Genomic DNA, 24,830 nt, shown 5'->3' with positions numbered 1-24,830 from the left:
AAAAGAATAGTTATAATAGGAACCACTTTATTCCTTGCAAAGGAATAATGTGGGACCATATTAGAAAGCATTAGGTTGTAGCAATGCAATTTTTATATTTGATGGTTTTTCAAAATAATCAAGCTATCCATGATAAGTGATGGCTGGATCTTCCTAGCCTCCCACAAGATATGCGCCATAGGCTTAGTCCTTTGCCTTCCCCTTTGTTTGCTACTACCCTAATGCAACTTCTTTCCTTGCTTCATCTTGCTTTTTTGTTAGCATGGTAATGTAGCTTAGGGAACTCTCTTCGTGCACCTCCTCTCATTTCTTCTTGGATATTGTTTCCGTTGTGTGATTGAGAGAATATGCGTACCCCTCAGAAAGTGTTTCTCCTTTGTTTGCCTCTCCATTGCTTTGGTCATGTCTTCCAAATACTGGGTTACACTTTGACCCTTGACCCATCCCTCGGACCTCCTTATTCTTTTCTGGTAGCCCCCTCCTGAATGGACAACAACCTTAAAGTTGAATCCTTTCTGTATGATGAGTGCTAATGTAAATAGATTACTTGGTAGTTATAAGTGGAGTTAGAGAGACATTAGATCCCCTCGTTTGAATTTACTCATTCTCTTTTGACGACCCATCCCAAGAGTTATGCCTAACTCCCCTCCTCTTAACCGGCTTTGAATGGACGTTGGCAAGAGTGGCAACCGGATGACTAGAGCTAGTTGGTTTGATGAAGAACATAGAAGCACTCAACAACCATTTGACACAAATCCAACAAGTTGAAGCACCTGTTGCCAATTGTCTTATGGGATATAGCTCTCTGAGTTACATGCAATTCCCCAGTCTCTCACACCTTCCGCAACATAATCCAATAATCACAGTGAAGTGTGTTATCAAGTGGGATCTTATAATTTTGCAATGAAAATTTAGGTAGGGATCCTCTCTTCTCCCTGTGAACTTTCAAAAAAAAAATCATGGAAATTCACATGTTGAAAAAAAAAACCATTTGCACATTTGCACCTCAAAATGTACCAATGCCAGGCCTTAGGCATGAGACACGGCCATTACAGCCTTACAGGGCCCTCTCATGGTCAGGCCGTGGAAGAGGCCTCCCTCAATCTCGGAGAGAAAAGGACATCGCCCGCCACATCTCGAGTTTTTTTTTAGTGGGCCGAAATTCGTCGAAGGCCCCACCGTCCTGCTTCGGCGGTGGCCCCCCTATTAACCCTACCCCACGGGGCCCACCCTTCATAGAGATGACCTCTCATAGACCGACGAACTAGGTCCCCCCCTCGCCGCCGCCGCCGCCGCCGCCACGCGAAGAATCAGGAGAGGAGCCCGAGCGAAGCGTAACCCGATCGATCCCCCCCATGGCGTCCCAGCTGCAGGGCAAGGGCGCGGAGACGGCGGCCGCCGGGGAGCGCGTGGCGCCCGGCACCAATGCCGCGGCGTTCGCCGGCTTAGGTTACCCCCCTATCCAATCCCCCGTGGCGTTGCAGGAGGAGGAGGGGCCCCGCGACGCCGCGTTCGCCGGATACGCGCCGATTCGGTCTCCCGTGGTGTCGCGGCTGCAGGAGAAGGGGGAGGGGGAGGGGGAGGAGGAGGAGGTGGACAAGCGCGAGGAGGCGGGGATGGCGGCGGATGGGTCGGCGTTCGCCGCGGGGATGGCCCTCGTGCCGAAGCCGGAGCCCGTGGCGGTGGAGTTCCTGCGTGGGCTAGCGGTGGCGAAGCCCCCGCCGCGGAACCGCGACCGCCACGTCAAGGTGGAGGGCCGCGGGCGCCGCATCCGCATGCCGGTCAACTGCGCGGCGAGGATCGCGCAGCTCACCCGCGAGCTAGGGCACAAGTCCGACGGCGAGACCATCCGCTGGCTCATGCAGCAGTCGGAGCCCGCCATCGTCGCCGCCACGGGGACGGGCACCGTGCCCGCGATCGCCACCACCGTCGACGGCGTCCTCCGCATCCCCACCGAGTCGCCCTCCGCCGCAGCCCGCGGCGACGAGCCCGCCCCGAAGCGGCGCCGCAAGCTCCAGCCGACGCGCGCGGCGGCCGGCGGCCCGGTGGAGGCGCTGGCCGCGGCTCCTCCCCCCGCGGTCTACTACCCCATCGTCGCCGACCCCCTCCTCCAAGCCAACGGCGGCGGCTCGATCTCAATATCCAGCGGCCTCGCCCCCGCCTCATCCGCAACACCACCCACAGCCACCGGAGGCGGCGCCATCCCGTTCATCGCCATGCCGGCAACCAGCGACGGCGGCAAGCAGGCGATGTCACCGGCGACCGTGTGGATGGTCCCGCCCGGCGGCGCAGGCGCCGTGAACCAGCCAATTCAGTACTGGGCGTTCCAACCCAACCCTGACCACGCCAACTTCGCCGGCGCCTCCAGCTACAACGTGGGGCAGAATCCCGGTGTCCACGAGGCGAGCGCCGCCGACCATGCGGCCTCCACCGGCGGCGGCGGCGGCGGCGAGGACGACGAGTACGAGGGGATGACGGATTCCAGCTCCGATGAGGAGTAGTGGCAGCGTGGCAGCGCGACGTCGACGGCGACGCGATGCTGCACAGTTTGCACAGCGCCGACAGTAACCGGAAATACTCCTCCGTACTAGTATTATTTACCTTCTCCTTCTGCAAAACTCTCATATGTTTGGTGGTACAATGTGGTTTGCTCGGTGGTGATTTTGGATTGGTGGTTAAACTTGTAGAGATATACAAGAGTGTCAAGAGAACTAGTATGAAGTACTGAATTCGTTGGACTTCAAAGGCCGTGCCAATGCATACTGCAGAATTTTCTTTTTCAGTTAACGGTATTGGTTTTCTGATTTTCGGTAGGAGCATTGTTAGTAAAACTAGGGTTTTTCTACCCTCCAACATGTTATGAGGGGGTGGGTCTAATGGGCGAGCGTTTGCGCGGGAAGCAGGCATGCAAAAATCAGCCTACGTGTGTCCCCACGTACAGCGGTCCACGTGTGTCCTGCCCTCTTCCACCGCCGCACGCACAAATCGGGTTTTGAAATTGGTCTATGACTTTTCATCCTAGCCAACCCACCTTTTAGTCTACGCGTGTTCAAATGTTTTAATATAGAGAGTTTCTAAACTGAAAGTTGGAGCCAAATCGGAATTGAGCATGTCTACAAACACGCGATTTGAAAATCTCACAATTTCATAGAAAAGAGTGTGAATAAGAGTTTCTACTTAAAAAATATTTCATGCATGGGCTAGAAAAGGAAAGCAACAATGTCCACGTAAAGTAAAAGGGAACGTAGAGGCATTCGAGTGTGTTAGCCTTCTCGTTGTGAGGGATAGGTATTACTCATGGTGCTAATCAAGAGGTATACATCTTCTAACTCTTGAAGATAGTAGAAAACCTAAAGGAGGGTTGAAAATCCAACAAAGGATTGCTTCAGTGATCGTACATTGCTTAGTACTACAATTTTATTTTTGCGGTTTTGTGGAGTTTGACTAGGACATGTATTCATATATGCTCCATATAATACATGCTATTTACAAAATATTTTCGAAAACTTTTAGTCTATTATACATAAAAGTTCTGTAAATGTTTGGTCGATAATGGAGCATGCCTATGTTCGAAGTTCTAGATATAGATAGGAAGAGGCCCGTGGAAAATTTAGTTATTTGCATCTTTTGCAAGTGGCCACTTTCTATTTGTTGTATTGTGACTTGTTTGCCATCATAGGAGAGATAAATTTTTTAATCTCCTGATATTTTTGTTCACGTGGCTTGACACATTGGCATGCCAATATAAGGATATTGCATGTCCGTGTTCCATACCAGAGTGCCTATGTGTCACGTCATATAGGCGAAAATGGCACAAAGTTAAGAGATGTTTGCGTTCCCGGTGACCACCTCTTCTAGTGACAAATAGTTAACTTTTCCTGTGTTCACAGCCTTGTTGGTTGTGGTTTGCTAAAACGAGGGTGTTTGTGTCATGATTGACTATCCGATGGAATCGACCAGATATTTTTAAGGGTGCAAGCGGGTCGATCCGTGAACTCACTTAGTGCCTATTTGTTAGAGCTTTAACTTCTAAATTTAGCTTCAAGAGTTAGGTTTGAAGTGGAGTTGTAGAACATCCTAAAATCAGCTCAACATCTCTTGTTTATTTTGTGATAGCGATTCACTTAGCCTGCTCCTATTATAAGTGGAGCTAAATCTGTACCAAACAATTCTTATAGTGTAAATAAGCGGGTAAACCGCCGAGCATTTTGGAGTCAGATTAGAGGCCTTGCTGACCGTCCGATCAGGAGGTGGGCCATAGCCTGCCCGAGTAGATCGGCAGTTTGGCACCAATGGATCATGGCTCCACCGAAAAGTACAAAATAGGACGACATTCTCGAACAGTACGAGCAGTTGGGCGCACAACTTTCATTCTCGAACTCATCATCTAGCTGAGATCAGTACATACAGATGTATCATGACTCATGAGCTGTGACTTCATTGAACAAACTGCATCAAGCATGTGCGGCTTTCGGGATTTGGGTCGGAGAACTACCGTGGAGGATGAATTAATTACGTTGGTGATTGAGTATGATGATTTTTCCGACACTCCACGAGACGAACCGTGTGCACTACCATCAGCATCAACCGCTCGGTTATCGTGGTAACTGGGTTTATCGACAAAATATGTATGGTAAAAACAAAAATTTATAATAATTGGTAGTGTTTATTCGATCTGTGATTGGTAACCAACCGGTACCGCCGATATCAATGAGTAGCGGTAACCCACCGTAGTGATGAAAATCTTAGACTGGACACATATATTCTCGGCGTCAGTCACGGACGTATTATTCTTGTGTAGCCAGAACACTTCACTACGTATAGTTTCGAGTCATTGGATCGTATGCCCCTCTACAATTTTAGCATTATCTTCAGCACATTCGGAATATTGTGTATTTGTACATAAAAAACTACACGAACAAATACTTAATCTTCCGACGAGACATACATGACCTGCCTAGATAGATAGATACTCGATGTGAGCAACCAAACATATACATACCCGTATATACAAGTCTGCAACCACATATGCACACGAACAAACAAACCATGAAAATTGTAACGTAATTATTGCATCCAATAGATTAGCATTGAGTCATTTTACTTTGTTACACTCCTCCTCTGGAGCCCTTATTATCATTGGTCATTCTGTGTTAAAGAGAAATGATCGCTGAGTCAGATTTAATGGAATTGGATCCATTCTAAATGGCAAGAATTAGGATTCTCGATAACTCTCAATCTCTCTTTCAATTGATGTTTTCATAGTTATCTTGGAATATTTTCGATTTTATTTTTCTTTGATATGTTTTTCTATACGAAAATCAGCTGCAGTACCTCACTGTGGTAGTAATATAACGCTGCAGCACTCGGTCAGTCATGACTCATGAGCCATAACTTTACCATGTGCATTGTCTCTCCATCAATGCCGCCATTTACACCGAGTCCAACAGTGTATATATATATATATATATATATATATATATATATATATATATATATATATATATATATATATATATATATGTACTCTCTCTTCCTCTCAAAATATAAGAGATTTTAATTGGACGGACACATTCTACTACTATAAATCTCAACAAAGGGTGTGTTTAGTTCACAATTAAATTAAAAGTCTGGTTAAAATTGGAGCGATGTGATGGAAAAGTTGAAAGTTTGTGTGTAGGAAAGTTTGGATGTGATGGAAAAGTTGGAAGTTTGAAATTTTTTTTGCAACTAGGGCTGTGTTTAGATCAGAAGTTTGCATCCAAACTTCAGTCCTTTTCCATCACATCAACCTGTCATACACACACAACTTTTCAGTCACATCATTTCCAATTTCAATCAAAATTCAAACTTTGCGCTGAACTAAACACAGCCTAGACACGGTGAAACTGTTTGCGCATATTCTCGGTACTAAAATCTAATTAAATTTTTTTATATTTTGGAAGGGATGGAGTACTGACGTAGCAGAGCCAGAGACGAGAGATCGATTGGGCAGAGCGTGTACCGCCTCATTTACTGTCCGCTGCCGCGGAAGCCATGGACAGACAGGGCACACTTAATTCTGCAAACCTAACTCTCTCGATCGGCAGTGCAGCAGTGCAGATCCAGGCCACTGCCGCCACAGTAATGTTACAGGATCTATGTGCTTCCATGTGACAACATTCTTGAGTACTCCGATCCTTAGATCAACAACGTTTGTGGGACGTGCATGCACATGGTCCGGGCAATCGTGCATCGTCAGGCAGATAAGATTGTGTCTTGGATATATCATGCATGTTCGACCACTAAATCGGGCTTATCTGTACAAGTGGAGAATGTTTTCAGTTGGACCGTTTTCTTTTTCCCTCATAATTTTGAGTGAAATTCATGCGTAATACTTGTTCTGGTTTCAAATAGTTGTCATCCCTTGACTACTATGGTTTTATGTTTGCCCATAATAACTCTCAAACGTGTGTTAGAAGGTGCACTTATGAGATAGAGATGTGATGGTGTACATTATAAAGTGTGCGCATGCATCTTCTATGTAATCGAAAAAAAGAAATGGAGATAATACATATACTTTTTCTTGTGGGACAGTCTAGTTTCTACTTAACCATTAACCATTAGGATTGCTTCAAGATTTGTGTTCATCTCCTCCATCTATTTGTCTCTCCACCACTATCCTTTAATTAACTCAAATATCGTATCCTCCGTATCGGTTCCTCCTTCGTTTCATCCACCGCCGCTCGCCTCGTACAATAGCACCATTACATCCCTTGTTTCCTTATCTCGTCGGCGTTAGATTTGCCTCCTCCCCTCCCTACCTCCCACCTCTCCTCTTTTCCAAGTCGCGCAACGGTAAATGTGCCCCCCGCTATCCATTTTTCCCATGCCATTGTTGCCTCCACCATCAACCTTACCCATTGCTAGCTTCCAACCCCATAGCTCCAATGGTGCTGTTGCCATCTCATAGTCCGTCCTCGAATAGCTGTCTACTGTAGGTCTGACCATCGTCCATGGATAAAGAACACCCCCCCTTCCCTCCTTCCACTCCAAAATCTAAACCACGGATTCTTTGTCGGAGTTTTGAGTTTTGACGTAGGCTGTGTTCTTCCCATTCTTTCCCAACTCGATCACTTCCCTCTTTTTCCGCACACGCTTTTGAAACTGTTAAATTGTGTATTTTTTTAAAAAAATCTATAGAAAAGTTGCTTTAAAAAACCATATTAATCTATTTTTCAAGTTGTTTTCAGGCTAATACTTTATTAATCATGCGTTAGTGGGAAATTGTGAGCAAGCTGGAAATCGCACATGGAAACCACACACCCATTGCCACTGCACTAGCAAGTGCATCTAAAAAATGCAATAATACTATACTTCACATAATTAAGGTAAAGTATATATATATAGCCTTTATTTCCAGTAAAGTGGTGGAAATATTCAAACACTAAATTATATAAGAAACCACACACGAGATTACACATGAAATCTTACTCGTGGCTTATTATTAGAACAAACCATAACTTAATTTCTAATCTTCCATGTGTATGCATGCGTGCTACCCTTCAGTGACGGGGTACTTGTGGATGCAGTCGGCCCATGGGCCCAGCGTGGTCCTCCCGTGGCGCTCCGTGGCGAAGTGGTCGTCGTCGGCGACGCGCTCCCACACCAAACTGTTCGCCTTGAGGCCGCTGCCGACGGCGAGCTGCCACACCGTGTCGCCTCGCCGGACCCTCCCCTTCGCCTCCATGTACGCCAGCTGGTACCACAGCGACGCCGCCGACTGGTTCCCGAACCGGTGGAACGCCATCAGCGCCGCCTCCATCTCCCCCTCGCCCAGCCCCAGCCCCTGCCCCAGCCTCCAGATCATCGGCCTCCCCGACGACGGCAGGCAGAAGTGCTCCGCCGCCGCCCTGAAGTCCGGCATCGGGATGCCGCCGCCGGAGCCGGCCTTCTTGTCGTGGCGGCGGTGGCGGAGCAGCGCGGCGACGTAGCGGAGCTTCTCGCGCCATGGCAGGATGGACAGGCTGAGGGTGAGGAGGTGCGCGCGGAGGAGCTCGCTCACCATGCGCCCGACGCCGTGGCCGAGGGTGAAGCCGGTGATGCCCTCGTCGTCCTCGTCGCGGTACCCCGAGCGGTAGCTTCGGTCGTTGGCCGTCTGGTTGGTGCGCGTCACGCTGACGAGCCGGTACTTGACGCCGCCGCCGCCGCGTTTGGTGGTGACGAGCGCGGCGGAGCAGCCGGTGCGGAAGTAGCAGTTGAGGAGGAGCTTGCTCTTGTCCTTGCCGCTGTACCAGCCGACGGTGACGATCTCGGCGCTGACGACGACGGCGTAGGACATGGCGGCGTGCGCGCGGAGGAGGCCCGCGGCGACGTCGACGCCGATGGCGCCCGCGGCGCAGCCCATGCCGGAGAGGTTGCAGGTCCTGACGTCGCTGGGCATGCCGTAGCGGTTGGCGATGATGGCGGACAGCGACGGCGCGGCGCAGAACCCGCTGCAGTTGACGACGACGGCGCCGACGGACGACGGCGGCACGCCGGTCTTGGCGAAGAGGTCGTCGAGCGCCGGGAAGAAGAGCATGTGCGCCTCGCGGATGGCCTCGCCGTGCGTCGCCGCCGGCGGGATGTGGTGCAGCGACGGCGGGAAGTAGGTCTCGTTGCCCATGCCGCTCGCCTCGATCACCTTGGTCATGAACTCCACGCTGCCGTCGTCGAAGCAGCCGATGAGCTTGAAGTGCTCGAGCAGCCCGGCCACCGGGATGCGCAGCCGCGGCGGCGGCCTCAGGCACGCGAAGTCGACGAGCCCGACGCGCGCCGCCGCCGCGCGCCGCCGGGAGCGGTAGAGGAGGAGCATCGCGGAGACCGGCACGAGGTAGTAGCAGAGCATCCCGGCGGCGCCATCGCCGCGCCGCAGCGCGAGGACGGCGGCCTCGGCGAGCACGCACGCCACGAGGGTGGCGGCGGCGAGCGCGCCGTGCGCCGCGGCGAGGAGGTGGTCACGGTGCGCCATGTCCATGGCCATATCGTCCGCGCGCCCCAAGTGTGTGTGTCACTGCGTCGCAGTGGCCGTGTGTGCAAGAGGAGGTTTTATACTGGATTTGATGCTTGGTATAATGAGCTGCCTGGTGACTGTGAGTAATGCAGAGACAGTGTGACAGTGTGTGTATGGGGGATAAAGATTTGGTTTAATAGAGTGTACAGCTTGTGTAGATCAGGACGATCTCTGTAGAAGTACTACTGATAGTGCAGTGTACGCAGTAAGTCAGTAACCAACAAATTTACAGCAGAAACGTAGGTAGTACATTGCAGGGGAGCTGGTAGTTTTTTGGTACGTGAGGCAGCGTTGCATCTGAACTGAAACAGTTGAGAAAAAACTATGTACCTCAACTCTCTCAGATCCGGGGCGTATAGATGGCCAATTGGCCCAAGGCTGGCGGCCCGGCCTAAGGCACGTCATTTTGGTCCGGCCCAAGCACGGCATGGTCCGATTGGGGTCGTACCCATGCCGGCCTGGCCCGACAGGCAGGCTGTGTTTGGGCGTGTCTGGGCTGCACCCTCAACACTGTGGGCCGGCCCAGCACAGCCCGATAAAATATAAAAAATATAGGGATATAAAATAGACTTTAATAACCGTGTAAGGTAAAGCCCAAAGAAAAAAGGAATATAAAATAGACTTATTTTCTAGCCATTTGAACATAGCCACAGAATTAAGGGACGAAAAGTAGGTCCCATCGTTTGGCTTATTTCCTAATAAACCAAAACGGCTTATTAGGAAATAAAAATGAATTTGTAGGTAAAACTTTTATAAATGCGTTCTTGGTGACTTAAAAGCCAATGTTGAAAAAGAAACTACATTGAAAATATCTCAAAATCAATCTTAAAATTAAGCTTGAAAATTCAAATTTTGGCTTTTTCTTTGGCTGATTAGGCCATCCGATGGGAGCCGTAGACTTTTTCTATAGAGAAGCAAATAGGTTATCGTGCCTTCGGGCCAGCCCGGCACGGCCCAAGTAGTCAGAAAGAACTGTGCCGGGCAGCCCAGTTGGCCATCTATACCGGGGCGTTCTTGGGCCAGAAAGAAGTCAACCTGGCCCATGTGGCCCACTGATTCCGCCAGATAAGCATTCGTACCGTGGCCCATGTCGAGTAGGCCACCATATGTCAGGATGGAAGGAGAAGAAGCAAGAAAGGAGATAATAAAAGGAAAAGGAGAAGAAAAGGAAAGGAAAAATAAGGTGGGACCCATTATAAATTTTTTAGCCGGGTACTCATTGATATGTGGGTCCTGGTTTTTACTGACTTTAAGTAGCACGTCAATGTCACGTAGACTTTACGGCAGCCGAAACTACTGTCCAAACCGTTTTAGGACGTTATTTGCGCTGGTTTTGAGAGTTGAGGATGTATCATATTTGGTGTTGTGGTTTCGGGATGAATTTTAGACTCGGCGACAAATTGAGGGATCTAAAATGAACTTGTCTAAGAAATTCCAACCTCTGCACCTGAACTCTGTGAGAGCTGAAGTATAGTTGGGCCAAAAAGAAGTCCACCTGGGATATCTGCGGCAAAACAGAGAGACATATCACATACAGTATGGGGGTGTTTAGGGTTTAAAGTTTTGGCGTGTCACATCGAGTATTATATATTATGTCGTATGAGGTGTTTGGGCATTAATAAAAAAACTAATTATATAATCCGCCAGTAAACCACGAGACGAATTTATTAATCCTAATTAATCCGTCATTAGCAAATGTTTACTGTAGCACCACATTGTCAAATCACAGAGCAATTAAGCTTAAAAGATTTGTCTCGTAAATTAGTCGTAATTTTACAATTAGTTATTTTTAGCTTATATTTAATACTTTATGTAGGTGTTCAAATGTTCGATGTGACAGGGTGAAAATTTTTAGGGAAAATTGGTTTCATGACACCGAAAGTTTAGGGCCTACGTGGTGTTACTGGTCATACTGATTGACTTGCCCAAATTATCAGATTCAGCAGAGCAGGGTTACTTGCTGTCGGGAGATTCAGCTCCAATGGCATTAACCCAAAATCTGCCAGAGATTCATGAGATATCTATTGATTCTCTTCTCTAAAAAAAAAGAAATGTTCATAGGATTTGTATCTTCCATTTTATAGCAGCAAGATAAAATGGAACGATCCTGAATAGCAGCAAGATAAAGCAGTGTTCCAGAGTCCTGAATATCAAAGTGCTCATTTCAGGGTAACGATCGATACTATAAAATAAACAAACTGCATGATGCATCACACCTGCAATGGAACAAAGATACTTCCCAAAGACAAACACTCTACCCTCCCTCCAAAGGAATAAGAAATGCTGAACAGTTAACCACATATACACTTCATTTTAAAATATAAGACTGTACGTTGCTGGTTCTTTAACATGACATTTAATCATTCGGTCAAATTCTATGTTTTACCATTAACAAATGATGATTAGTGCTACAATTACCATTGACGATGAACATTTCTACGGAATGCTATTTTATGATACTGAGCAGTTGATTTGCCATATGATGTAAAATTATCTTGTTGCTGTACAACTCATAATATGATGAAATTCCAAAACAGTTTGCTAATACTACCTGCACAACTCGTCAGGAAGTGTGCCACTGTTTCTTAATTTGTCGGGCTAACTTCACCTTGTCAAAGTGACAAAAATTATATATGCAGCTCAAAGTCTGTTTTGTACAGGCTGGCATGCAAAGATTACGCATTTCCGATAACGCGCCATAGCTTAACTTGTGGGGTAATTAAATTAAAGGCCATGGGCAGCAGCTAGTTCAAGATTAATGAACTGATGTCAGTTCACCGATTTCTGAAAACTCTGTAGAAACGACTTCCATTTTGCTCATACCGGCGGCTGCCCCGTAGACATCGATCGGTTTGTACCACACGCAATCCAAACGCCACTAAAGCTTTAAAATTAAGGGGTTGTTTAACTGTTTAAGTATGTGTGCAACACGGAATATTTAAGTTTAGAGATTGCCTTACGTATAGGGGGCTGCTATATAACGGAATCCCGTTTTCGAACGGGATGATCCCAAATAGATATCAGGTGTGATACCTATCAGGTATCAGATTATTCTACATACGTTTCAGGTAATACTTGCAAAGTATCATGTGATACTTATCAAGTATCATACGATTTCTACCACGTATCGCGTGATACTCGCGAGGTATCATGTGATACCTATCAGATATCAGACGATTTCTACCACGTATCGTGTGATACTCGCGAGGTATCATGTCAGATATCGACGATTTCTACTATGTATCACGTGATACTTACTAGGTATCGGATGATACCTACCAGGTATCAGGTGATTCCTACTAGATATAACTGGACATCCCGTTGGGGAGAGGAGCATCCCGACGCGCGGCTGGCCACCTGCAGTCGTCCCTTGTAGATGGCGACGACGACGGCGACGGTGGCGACGGCGGCGGTGGACGGGCGCAGCGGCGGCGGCGAGGGACGGCGACGGCAGCGGTGGGGGCGGGCGCGGTGGCGACGGCGGCGGCGGGCGCGGCGGCGACGGCGGCGGCGGTGAGGGACGGGCGCGGCGGCGGCGGTGAGGGACGGCGACGGCAGCGTGGGGGCGGGCGCGGCGGCGATGGCGGCGGCGGGGGACGGGCACGCGTTGATGCCTTCAGCCGCGTCGTATGGATGAGAATCGCATCTGTGGAGGAGGAGTATCCCGTTGGGGGACGGTATCCCGTCTCCTAGCATTCCGGTACATATATCACATTTGAGAGAAAACATAATATCACCCTAAGTCACTTTTTAGATGGCCTAGATCGTTTGTTGTTCGTGCATTACAGTACCCCGGTAACACCATCTTATCCTCGTCCTCTCTACACCGCTTCGCTTGACAAAAAGAATAAAAATATATAGTTTTTTCGCTGATTTATAGGAATAGTCGTCCGATAATAAGGCAATCTCTTATATTATGTACTTCCAAGTACATAATACTTGTCCGACAATAATAATAGTTCATAATAAAAAAAATATGTATCTACAAGTACATACTATTTTTTATCCGATAATATAAAAAGACTTTGTCATATAGTTATATGAACAAAATATCTTATATTATACTCCTTCCGTTTTCCTATTTAAATTTGGACGAGTTTAACTAAGTTTATAAAAAACTATAGTAGTATTTTCAACACAAAATAATCATATTATCAAAATATATTCAATGTTAGATTTAATGAAACTAATTTAATATTTTATATGTTGCTAAATTTTACTATAAACTTAATTAAATTTAACAAGAAAAAAAATCAAACGACTTATAATACAAAACGGATGGAGTAGCATATTATGCCATAGAGGTAGTACCAGTGTACCACTCTACGAGGCGCAGACAGGGCCAGATCGAAACGCTAGGCCTTAGAGATGGAGCCAAAAGTATCGTCCACCGTAGCCGCTGCAATGCACCGCGACAAACGGTGAGAAACAACGATCGCTAGCTGGTGACCGATCGGGTGATGGATCGAGTCGACTGCCTAACTAAAGCGACGCAGCATACAAATGCGATGCATGGTACACCCTCTCGTCCTCGCAACGCCAACAGCTAACATCCCAATGCCAGCATTGCATCCTGTCACGCTGCTATCCTAGCTCTGCCTCCCTAATCCTGCTCCCTCGCGTACGGACGCAGGAGCATGTTGCATCTTTGGCTCGATGGATGCCACGCCATGTCATTCCATATTCCATTGCCAGAGGCCCAGAGGCCAGAGCCATCCACAGCAACCAATTAACTGTTTGTCTTCTTTCTTACTAGTATCATCCCGACACTGGGATGACAAAACTCCAAAACCACGGAATCGAGAATAACAAAACGAAAATGCTACACAAACGACCTCAGCATCCGATTTTTTGGACGACTACGGCGTACGTGGCGTTAGCAACATGCTATACGTCGCACGAAGCATCACGCCATCATGTATTGTGTTGCTCTGCCGTTTCGGTCGTACATCGGTCGGATGGAGAAGTCGTACATATATAGCAGGGTTCATAACAAAAATACCTACTTGAGAACTGAGCACAACTCAGGTGGCGTGATGCGAGGGTGTTCGTTCAGCTCATCTGGGTTCGAATCCTGAATCCAACGTGTTTTTCATGGTCTATACAAAGATAACAGGCTCATTCTGGATATTTCTTTATTCATTCAATAAAACCTACTTACCTATCATTTGATAGAAAAATCTCTTAAATAACATACGATTTCTGAACCGTTCCATCATCTTTTTTAAGATTCATGCAACACGTCTAAACTCTAACGTCTTCTTCATCCCTCTTCATCTGTGCCGCTGCCACGGGTGAGACCCACCGAACATTCCCCTATTTCTCACATCTCTCACATCTCTCTCCTCTTCAAGTCGGTGACTACGAGGATGCTCCCGTCCTATTGTAGCTTCCTCGTTTCTGATGGCTCCTCGCTGTTGGAGAAGCCACCGTCTCTCCCAACTTCTAAACACTTGCTTTATTCCTTCCCATTGTCAACATCGGACCACCACCCACTAATGACCTTGCGGCTTCGATGCCACCGCCATCTTGCCACCCGCCCGTTCTGCCACCCAGGCCACCTCCTATGACCATTTCTCTAAGCCCGAGGAACTTCCTCCCTCTTCCCGGGACTACACCCTTAAGCCCTAAGCCCCAATTCGTTGGACCATTACCAATCATCGGAATTCATCGAGGTAACTGGAGCTGGGGGAGGAGAAGCCACAACCTGAATTGTGAAATAGATCCTAAGAGTAGAAATATACAAGATTTGAGACCCAATTTTCTGTCAAATGTGATTTAGCCAATCACAAACAAAAAAAAAAGAAATAAACCATCCCATTTTACACGGGAGTAGATTCTAATCCCTCGAGAGGATATCCCCTCCTGTACATTTTCTTTCAAATTCGATACTAATATTTGTAAAAAAAAATTGAAAAAGGATTAACAATGTAGAATATAGTGATATTATCTATTAGTACACCAAAAATCAAGTTCAAGTTCGACCTACACATCGAGAAACAAAAAATAAGTAAATTCAAATGTTAATAGTAGCTACTATTCATACGCTGAATTTGTTTTTTTCTATATCTCGACATGTGAGTTGAGTTTGGATATAAGATTTTGTGGAGTTGTATAGATACGTTGTAAAGATAAGTGCTATACGTACGACCGATGCATATGACTAGCGTACGTCTCACCTCATTAGACTAATCGTCATGTTGCTCATATTACTTCTATGTGGGTTTAGGTTTCTCACAGCTAGTCATGATCGTACAGGAGTCTGATGTACGAGTCGTACGCAGAAGTTATTCTGGTTGTATAAGTCTATAACCGTTTAAATGGTTTTTAAATAAACTATAGTAGAAAACATCCCTAGCTTGAGGATTCAAAATAGTTTCCCCGTTTTACACGCCCCTTCTGCGTCACATGATGCCACGAGGAAACGGACACACTCGTGCGTCGCGTGTATCTCTCCTCCAGAATCGTGTGCCGATCGATACACCTTCATATATATCGCTCGCATCGCTTAATTTGCAACACAAAACGGGAGAAGAGATGATGGGTCGGTGCGCGTCGCCGCTTTGCGCTCTCGCCGCCGCGCTGATCGCCGCCGTTGTGGCGGCCACATCGTCGTCGTTGGCGGAGGCGACGGCGACGCCGCCGCTGCCGGTGCTGCCGGTGCCGACGGCGGCGCAGCTGAGGTGGCAGCGGCGGGAGGTGATCATGTTCTTCCACTTCGGGATGAACACGTTCACGGACTCCGAGTGGGGCACGGGGCGGGAGCCGCCGGCGGCGTTCCGCCCGGCGGCGCTGGACGCGTCGCAGTGGATGGACGCGGCGGCCGCGGCGGGCGCGTCGCTCGTCGTCCTCGTCGCCAAGCACCACGACGGGTTCTGCCTCTGGCCGTCCGCGCACACGGCGCACTCCGTCCGCGCCAGCCCGTGGCGCGGCGGCCGCGGCGACGTCGTGCGGGAGTTCGCCGACGCCGCGCGCGCCCGCGGCCTCGACATCGGGATCTACCTCTCGCCGTGGGATCGCCACGACAAGCGGTACGGCCGCGAGGTCGCCTACAACGAGTACTACCTCGCCCAGCTCCACGAGCTCCTCACTGGGTCAGTGACACGCTTGACACACTCACACACGTCGCCGCCGCCGCCGCCATTGCTGACGTCGATCGAGCTTGATGTGTTTGGTTGTCAGGTACGGGAGCGTGTCGGAGATATGGTTCGACGGCGCCAAGGGGAAGAACGCGACGAACATGACGTACCATTTCCAGGAGTGGTTCCAGACGGTGCGGCAGCTGCAGAGCTCCATCAACATCTTCTCCGACGACGGCCCCGACCTCCGGTGGGTCGGCGACGAGAATGGCTCCGCCGGATCCACCTGCTGGTCCACCATCAACCGCTCCAAGATCACCATCGGCGAGGCCGGCATCGAGAAGTAGGTAACACTACACTAAACACGCGTTAATTAGTTCGGTGGCCACCGTCGTCCCGCCATTGCTGACATCACCCACCCAGGTACCTGAACACCGGCGACCCGAGGGGGAAGGACTGGGTGCCGCCGGAGTGCGACGTGTCGATCCGGCCGGGGTGGTTCTGGCACAAGAACGAGACGGCGAAGCCGCTGCCGGAGCTGCTCGAGGTATACTACAACTCGGTGGGCCGCAACTGCGTGCTGCTGCTGAACGCGCCGCCGAACACCACGGGCCTCGTCGACGCCGCCGACATCGCCAGGCTGCGCGAGTTCCGCACCGCCGTGACGGCCATCTTCGGCACCGACCTCGCCGCGGGCAGCGCGGCGAGGGCGAGCAGCGAGCGCGGCGGCAGGTTCGCGGCGGCCAACGTGCTCGACGGCCGCGACGACACGTACTGGGCACCGGCCGCGGCGGAGGCGGAGGACGGCGGCGGGTACTGGATCGAGCTGCGGCGGCCGGCGTCGGCGGCGGCGAGGAAGTTCAACGTGGTGAGGATCCAGGAGCACGTGGCGATGGGGCAGCGGGTGGAGCGGCACGAGGTGTACGTGGACGGCGGCGGCGCGGCGGTGGCGAGCGGCACGACGGTGGGGCACAAGCGGCTGCACAGGCTGGGCGCCCCCGTGGCGGGGCGGACGGTGAGGGTGTGGCTGGCGTCGCGGCGAGGCCCGCCGCTGCTGTCGGCGGTGGGGCTCCACCTCGACCCCTTCGCCGCCGGCGGGGGCACGATGTGACGTCACAAAAACAGTAGTAATATGGAATAATTTGGTGAGATATAATATCATCATGAGCAATAATTGGTTTGAGATAGTGGTGTTACGTGGTCGGTCGACGTCGTTGGTCGTACAACAACCTAGCGGCGGCGCGCCTTCATTGGGCGCCGGTGATGAATAGTACTGCCATACGTAAGACTAGAGCCGTACAAGCCACATCCGACCACCAATTGCTACACTCTAAGTAGAGAGATCACACTACATGTAACTTACCGATGATATAAATATAATAAATAGTCCCGCTATACATACGATCCGACCACCGATCAGTACTCTAAGCAGCGGGATCACACTACATGTGACTCACTGATGCTATAAATATGATAAATAGTCCTACTATACATACGATTAGAACCGTATAACTCGTATCTGCTATACATAGCTATACATACAACTACTAGAACCGTACAACCATATTCGAACAACAGGCAGTACTCTCTGTTGGGAGATCACACCATGTGACTGAGGGGCGAAGCTAGCATTAAAATAAGGGGGGTGCACTACCATTGAGAATATAGAAATCTTCAGTACAACATTGTACATTCTAGTGTTTTTAAGTGAGAAGTTAGGAATTTAGGAGGTTCATGTGCACCCTCCCCCCCCAAGATAATATAGCTTCGTCACTGTGTGACACCGGCGATTAAATATGATAAATAGTCCTACTATACATATGAATAGAGCTGTACAACCTGTATCCGACCACCAAACAGTACTATCCGTAGGGAGATCACACTACATGTGGCTCACCGACGATATGAATATAATAAATAGTTCTACTATACATACGACTAGAGCTGTACAACCTGCATCGGACCACCTACAGTACTCTCAACAGGGAGACACATCGTATGTAGCTCACCGGCGATTGAATATGATAAATAGTCCTGCTATACATACGACTAGAAGCCATACAACCCGCATCCGACCACTAATCAGTACTCACGGCATCTCTCCATGTGAGCTTAGACACGTAGCAATTCGGCGCTAGTCGGATAAATATCGTACAAGTTGGTTGTATGTATAGCTATTTCCTATGATAAAGCGGGATGCATTCATTTGGACGGATGGATGGATTGATCTTTCGTGACGGGAACTACACCTGTAGTAATGGTTTTTGTTGGGTATGATGGAGACCTTTTTGTTGTTATCGACTCGTTTAGCCCACGCCGATTAATAATAGTCACAAGGCTCACAGGTCACAGCAAGTGTTTATGTATGTTAGAAATACGAGAAAAATTGAAGAAAATGGAGGCTAGAACATCAGCGAGAGGAAGGAGACAGAATGAATCAGTGAAGCACATGGGAAGCCTATTTGTTTTGAGGGGATATTATCTCATCTATACATGTGGTCTAATTAAAATCAGTTTTTAATAAACCTCTTAGGCTGAGCTAGGAGAACTCCAACTCCACGCACGAAAAATGGTATTACCCATCAACACGTTATTAATTAATTTTTAGTATAAATTAACTTAAAAATAAATTAATATGATTTTTACAGTAATTTTTCTTAACTTTCAAAAAAAGTATCGTTTATCAGTTTAAAAAGCATGCGCGCGGAAAAATAAGAAGAAAGTGAGTTGGAAAAGAAAGGGAAGGACAGAACCTTATTTAATTTTGCCTATCATCTAATCATTTTTTTTTGAAAAAATGGTAAGGTAGATCAATACAAGACATTATTCTAAAACTTGCATGTAAAATTCGACATATTGAAATAGAAGAAAAATAAAAAAAGATTTGACATTGCAGATCAATACTCCCTTCGTCCTATAATATAGCAACCTTCGTCCTATAATATAGCAACCTAGTACCGGATGTGTCATTTTCATATTACAACGAATCTAGATCCGGTACTAGGTTATATGACAGTGCAGTATTCACATTCAAATTTGTTAATTGTTGTACATATTTTTACAGGTCAAATTTAAACTTGCAAGTTTACTGAATAAAACTTTTTGAGCGAGATGAACCAAACAAAATCCTCCTCCGAACAACAGGAATTGTTGTTCACAGACGACATATTTTGCATTCATTCAAAAGCTTCGGTAATAGCCGATGGGGAAACAAGTATATAGCTTCATTCTTAACAGTTACTATGTAGCAAGTATCAGATCAATATTGTACACTATTGCGATGGCAAAATTGATCATCATAATCTCGAACACACAAACACTAACAAATAAACAAAAAACCGATACATGGCGCAGTCAAAATTTTGGCGATTCCCTGTGCCTTGGCTCAACCTATAGGTCAAAAATGAGAGTGCTCCAGCAACAGCTAGTACCTCTTGTTAAACCTGTTGCCGCCGCCACCTCCCCTGCCTCTGCCTCCACCGAACCCTCTGCCGCCTCCACCCCGGCCACCACCACCACCAGAAAATCTCCTGTTTCCAAACCTTCCTCCACCTCGGCTGCCACCAGACTGTTCCCTCTCTTGCAAGGGTGGCAATTGTTTCACTTCCTCGACAGTCACCATGGCAGCGTTCTGTGCACCTGTGGAACACCACGACATATGTTTTGAGTACCAAATACAATTGAGCTAATAGCATAAGAATATGAATCCCAGACAGAGTGGAAAGCATGGATAATTTTACATATATTGAGCTGTTAAGCACAATAGTGAATTTATACAAGTTGTACTGTATGAACTATTGAAACCATGTATCAGAGAGAGAGAGAGGTATACCTTGAATATAGTCTTCAACCTCTGCTGAAGGAACATCAAATACAGCACCTGTCCCATCAGCAGTGATGGTTATACCCTTTACATCTGCAAGTCTCTCTTCTGGCATAAACCTTTTCAAAGTAGAAAGAACAAATCTACAAGAAGATAAAAAGTTTCCCAATCAGTTGAAGAGAAGAGACAACTCATCACTCAAAAGAATACTGGAGCGAAGTTAATTGATCCACTCACCCTGCTGCATACACCGATCGACCAGTTTGAAGAAGTAATGTAGTGTGGTTGTCCATAGAAGACAGCAAGGATCTCTTCTTTATGTCCGTGTAGCCCTAAGAAATGCATCTCTGTTAAGTATCGCAGCTATACTAGTACTTGCTACAGTATTAATTACATAACAGGAGAAGCAACTTACAACTGCCTTCGCAAGTGCTTTGGCTAGTAGATCAACTGCAGACATCCCGGAAGAGTTCAATAGTTGCTCAGCTTGCTCCCGAAAAACAGGAATGACACTGCATGGAATCCAATCAAAAGCTCAATGGCACAGATCAATATAACACAAAGTATGCTTATCCTAAAATTTTAAATTCAAACTTATTACCTGTCTGAAACACTGGAAATGGCTTCTGCTGCTTCAGTACCAGCAGATTGTGCCACATCAGTTGGCTGTGGTGCAGAGATATGTTCAAATTTGACCCCAGACTCCCTTTCTATTCTGTTCACATTGAACTTATATCTGGGTTCAAAAAGCATGACAGCAACACCAGTATTGCCTGAAAATCAAAACACATTGCTTAGAAGGTAACCATCATAAGCAGAAAAAATATAGTAACCGAATTACTCCTACCTGCTCTCCCAGTCCGACCTGACCGGTGTATGTAGGCTTCAACATCACGTGGAGGTTCACACTGGAAGTTTGAAATATTTATCAATGACATTGGCAAAGGCCTAGTCCCTAGAAAAATTAATCAACAGCAGAACATGTCGTACCTGAATGATAAGCTGCACATCATTAATGTCCAGCCCTCGTGCAGCCACGTTTGTAGCAACCAAAACTAAAAACTTGCCACTCCTGAACCCAGCAAGAATAACCTACAAAAATTTATTCAGTGATTTATATACATGTTTTCGATAACCTTCTAAACATTACAAATAGCCAAAGAAAATACAAAGTAATTATTCACAAATAACATCTAAACTAGTTTAGGATTGGCAATTACAATCATGTCATAAGGATAATAGCATTCCAAGATTATATAAATTGGTACATGGTGCATGTCAGTAAAGACAACTGGCACATGAGCAGACCATTTTTCTTTATAGAAAAATAAATCTAGTCACGCTACTAGACTAGTAGAATTTTGAATAGCATAAATGATTACACATCATTCCAAAGTATAGTGCACTGAACAATTAAAGATTACTTACTTCACGCTGAGCTTGAGCAACATCACCATGCAAGGCACGTGATCCAGCAATCAAACCAGAGAGGTCTGATGCAGATTCTTTTGTCTCGGTAAAGATAATGGTCCGGCCTCCACTGAAGACAAATATAAAGGGTAAGTAAGAAATGACTAAAAAGTTATTCTCACAAGGACAATTTGGTGGGTGTACACACCGGCTATAGCATCGGATGATGTCTGGAATAACTTGAGCCCTTGCAGCACGGTTACAAGGAAGAGCAAGATGCCTAACAGATGCACTAGCTTTCAATTTCTCATCTCCAACAAGATCAACCGTTTTCTTTCCAGATTTGAGAAATCTCAAGGAGAGCTATAACCATCACAGCATCCATACCGATATATTATCAGCCACACAATAATATTAAAGAAAATCAGAAAGAGAAATGGATTTTAAAGATGTCCGCACCTTCTTCACCCACTCTGGTATAGTAGCGCTGAAGAGAAGTGTCTGTACTTTTGTAACATCTTCAACTTTGCCTGTTCATAATAATAAAGGGTTACATTAGATTTTGCATCAAATAGATAAAATACTGAAGGTAAACTTGTCAACCGTTGAACATTTCATGTCAAAATCCAGATAAATAACACCAATAAAGAGAACAATTGGACCAACTCAACAATGGCATGATTACATGAGACACACAAACCAAAGAGCAACTAGAATATACGTGGGCATACCAAGAATAAGCTCAACATCATCAACGAAGCCCATATTAAGCATCTCATCAGCCTCATCAAGGACACGGAATTTCAAAGACCTAAAATTGAGGGTTCCCTTTTCAACAAAGTCCTGTGCAAGAAAACCATGCAGCAAACATGAGAATAGAACCTAACAGACTATGGGCCAAGTCAAGAAGTATCAGCAAAGCAATAGTAACTACCTTCACACGACCAGGAGTTCCAACAACAATGTCAACCCCCTTTCTGATTGCCATTTCTTGAGAACGATAATCAGAACCCCCATATACGCAGCATGCAGATAGCCCAAATGTTGCACCATAAAATGCAAAGTCTGTGTGCACCTGAAATTCATGTACAAGGGTCAGAACAGATAAAAAGGAATTTTTTTTCCTCGAGAACCTGATGGAGTGGTACAAACGTACCTGCTTGGCTAGCTCTCTGGTAGGCAACAGAACCAAAACAGTTGGAGGCCTGCCATAATCAGTCCTTCTGGATGCCTTGTGTGTCCCATTAACTAATGACTCAAGTATCGGTAGAACAAAAGCCAATGTTTTTCCCTATAACAAATTAACATTATCTATAAGTAGGCTACAAACAATTCAGAGAAACAAGACAAAATTATGCAATATCATTCCTCATTGCCATTACTCAGGAACAAGGAACTTGTTGATGATAATGGAAGTAACCACCCTTAGTAAAAGGGAAATTCACTACAGATACAAACTTCCCCTCCCAGTCATTTCATAGAAACCTACGTTGACACATAAACAGCAAAAATCTTCGAATTTCTTGTTAACACCATTCTGAGATTGTGCAAACAGCTAAATTAGTTAAAACCATGTTTACAATATCCATATACTAAATTCGATAAGTTCAATGAATTACACGAGATTCCTACTGGAACACGGCCTCTGTAATCATCCACTAAACATGCTACACTAAGTGTGAAAAGCACATGGTAATTTGAACATACTACTACTTACGTTTCATATCAAATGATCTGCTGCTGCGAAAAATCGAGAGGGAACACTCACCTGTCCAGTGCGCGCGCGGCCGACCAGGTCGTGGCCGTCGAGGACGAGATCGAAGGTGGTGGCCTGGATGGGGAACAGCGCCTTGATCCCCTTGGACTTGAGCTTCTCCCTGAGCGACTCCGAGATCCTGAAGTTGGCGAGCGCGTTGGGGTCGGCGGGATCCTCGTCGCCGCTGGCGGTGAGCTCCCCTTCGTCGTCGTCCTCCTCCTCCTCCTCCACCACCACCTTCTCCTTCGTCTTCTCCTTCTTCGCCTTCTTCGCGGCGGGCGCCGGCTCGTCGGAGCTCGTGCTGCTCCTCTCCTCCTCCTCGGATGAGGAGGAGGACGATGGCGACGGCTCCTTCGCCTTCCGCTTCTTCTCCTTCTTCTCCTTCTTCCTCGACGAGGCCTCCACCTCCACCTCCGCCGCCTTCAGCTTGCGCTTCGACTTCTTGGAGGCCGACTCGTCGACGGCCATCGGCTCGGCGGCGGCGACGGGGAGGGAAGGCATCGTCGGAGAAGGAGGCGGCGGCGGCGGCGGCGGAGGAGGAGGAGACGCAGCCGGGGGGGAAGAGGGGGAGAAGGGGAGGGGGGTTGCGAGGTATATGTAGCAATGGCGGCGGCGGGAGGTAAACCCTAGCTTTGGCGCGTGAGCGGCACGTGATCGTGAGCTTGTCCACGTGGCGGTCGATGCGCTAGATATTTTCGGGGATGGACGGGTGGATGGGCGCTTGCGTGGCGGGGACGTTTGGTCCGCCGTGTAAAGCGTGGGCGTGTCCGAGTTTTGGCGAATGGGCCTTCGTCGGAAGCGCGAATGGGCCTTTGCTGCTCGAAGCAAGTGAGAAGCCCAGGCCCATCTGGAGTAGGAGAGTTTTTTTTTCTCTTTTTTTTTTCATATTTATTTGACACAAATACATAGGAGTCTGAACAAATATTATTATATTATAATAATTTTTTGCTATAAAAATTTGCTTCTGGTTCGTTGAAAAACATTCAAATTTCATTGCGCGTCTGTCTGATGGGATCACGGGACGATGAATCCACACCTGACACAAACTATACAAGAGTTTAAATTCTCTTCGGTTGATTTTTGGTGTCCTCCAATTTAAACGGAAAATGAAAAAAATTATTTCACTTTAGCACCGTTTGTGTAAAAAAAATAAGCCAAAAGGAGAAGATATTTGAAACAAAAGTGTAGTTAACGTTGGAAGGAAGGAAGGGAACAGACTCAACACAAAGAAGATCAAAATGATTTAAAACTTCTATACTTCAGGTCCTAACCCCAAACAAATATAACACTCCCTTCGTCATAAAATATATCAAGTTTTAGCCATTGACACAGTGAAGAAGAAGTAGGGCAGAAAAACATCCTTGGAATAGATGTGACATAAGCTCGAACAGTAATAAGGCATAAGCGTAATAAAGTTAAAAAACAATAGGGATAGTATGTGCAGTTTAATGATATACATCATCTTTTATAGATAATAAAGTGTTATATGTGGGATAAATTTTACAGACTCTAAAAGTTGTTTAACTTTGAAACGGATGGAGCACTTGAACTCCAACATTGAGGATTTGATGCTTCCCAACACATACCACATGGATCATGTTTTTGGCACACATGGATTGCACTTGAATCGCTATGGGCCCCTTTGATTTTGGGGAAAAACATAGGAATTTTAGAGGATTTCAATCCTATAGGAAAATTTCCTATGAAGCCTTTTGAAACAAAGGATTGAAT

General features: G+C 47.0%; 4 protein-coding genes across 4 annotated transcripts; 2 read left to right on the top strand and 2 right to left on the bottom strand.

Annotated features, from left to right (window-relative positions):
- Nucleotides 1-970: 970 nt before the first annotated feature.
- LOC107276766 (transcription factor PCF2) lies at nucleotides 971-2,745 on the top strand. The gene has a single exon (XM_015757148.3). The coding sequence runs from the start codon at nucleotides 1,356-1,358 to the stop codon at nucleotides 2,499-2,501; it is 1,146 nt and encodes a 381-aa protein (XP_015612634.1). The 5' UTR covers nucleotides 971-1,355; the 3' UTR covers nucleotides 2,502-2,745.
- Nucleotides 2,746-7,365: 4,620 nt separating this feature from the next.
- LOC9271565 (3-ketoacyl-CoA synthase 4) lies at nucleotides 7,366-9,185 on the bottom strand. Its single transcript, XM_015756005.3, has one exon. The coding sequence runs from the start codon at nucleotides 8,999-9,001 to the stop codon at nucleotides 7,538-7,540; it is 1,464 nt and encodes a 487-aa protein (XP_015611491.1). The 5' UTR covers nucleotides 9,002-9,185; the 3' UTR covers nucleotides 7,366-7,537.
- A 6,341-nt stretch (nucleotides 9,186-15,526) lies between these two features.
- On the top strand, nucleotides 15,527-17,293 carry LOC4347611 (putative alpha-L-fucosidase 1). The gene is made up of 3 exons (XM_015755411.3): nucleotides 15,527-16,125; nucleotides 16,214-16,453; nucleotides 16,534-17,293. Exons 1-3 carry the CDS (start codon nucleotides 15,569-15,571, stop codon nucleotides 17,219-17,221), a joined length of 1,485 nt encoding a protein of 494 aa, XP_015610897.1. The 5' UTR covers nucleotides 15,527-15,568; the 3' UTR covers nucleotides 17,222-17,293.
- Nucleotides 17,294-19,265: 1,972 nt separating this feature from the next.
- Nucleotides 19,266-23,662, bottom strand: LOC4347610 (DEAD-box ATP-dependent RNA helicase 7-like). The gene is made up of 14 exons (NM_001422851.1): nucleotides 23,112-23,662; nucleotides 22,500-22,634; nucleotides 22,278-22,418; nucleotides 22,075-22,186; nucleotides 21,803-21,873; nucleotides 21,552-21,706; nucleotides 21,362-21,473; nucleotides 20,924-21,025; nucleotides 20,781-20,841; nucleotides 20,535-20,706; nucleotides 20,349-20,445; nucleotides 20,171-20,265; nucleotides 19,943-20,076; nucleotides 19,266-19,749 (listed from the first exon to the last, which is right to left on the bottom strand). The coding sequence occupies exons 1-14, from the start codon at nucleotides 23,598-23,600 to the stop codon at nucleotides 19,535-19,537; spliced, it is 2,091 nt and encodes a 696-aa protein (NP_001409780.1). The 5' UTR covers nucleotides 23,601-23,662; the 3' UTR covers nucleotides 19,266-19,534.
- Between the last annotated feature and the right edge of the window lie 1,168 nt (nucleotides 23,663-24,830).

Source organism: Oryza sativa, chromosome 9 (genome assembly GCF_034140825.1).
Source record: "Oryza sativa Japonica Group chromosome 9, ASM3414082v1".
In the NCBI taxonomy this organism is placed as follows: domain Eukaryota; kingdom Viridiplantae; phylum Streptophyta; class Magnoliopsida; order Poales; family Poaceae; genus Oryza; species Oryza sativa.
This window is presented reverse-complemented; position numbering and strand designations above follow the sequence as displayed.

Excerpts from the sequence above, each read along its gene's own strand:
- LOC107276766 (XM_015757148.3), top strand. The coding sequence starts at position 1,356 with ATGGCGTCCCAGCTGCAGGGCAAGGGCGCGGAGACGGCGGCCGCCGGG.
- LOC4347610 (NM_001422851.1), bottom strand. The coding sequence starts at position 23,600 with ATGCCTTCCCTCCCCGTCGCCGCCGCCGAGCCGATGGCCGTCGACGAG. Across the intron at positions 22,187-22,277 it reads GAACTCCTGGTCGTGTGAAG|GACTTTGTTGAAAAGGGAAC; the intron begins GTAGTTACTATT and ends TTTCTTGCACAG. Across the intron at positions 21,874-22,074 it reads TGATGTTGAGCTTATTCTTG|GCAAAGTTGAAGATGTTACA; the intron begins GTATGCCCACGT and ends TATTATGAACAG.
- LOC4347611 (XM_015755411.3), top strand. The coding sequence starts at position 15,569 with ATGATGGGTCGGTGCGCGTCGCCGCTTTGCGCTCTCGCCGCCGCGCTG. Across the intron at positions 16,126-16,213 it reads CTCCACGAGCTCCTCACTGG|GTACGGGAGCGTGTCGGAGA; the intron begins GTCAGTGACACG and ends TTTGGTTGTCAG. Across the intron at positions 16,454-16,533 it reads GGCGAGGCCGGCATCGAGAA|GTACCTGAACACCGGCGACC; the intron begins GTAGGTAACACT and ends TCACCCACCCAG.
- LOC9271565 (XM_015756005.3), bottom strand. The coding sequence starts at position 9,001 with ATGGCCATGGACATGGCGCACCGTGACCACCTCCTCGCCGCGGCGCAC.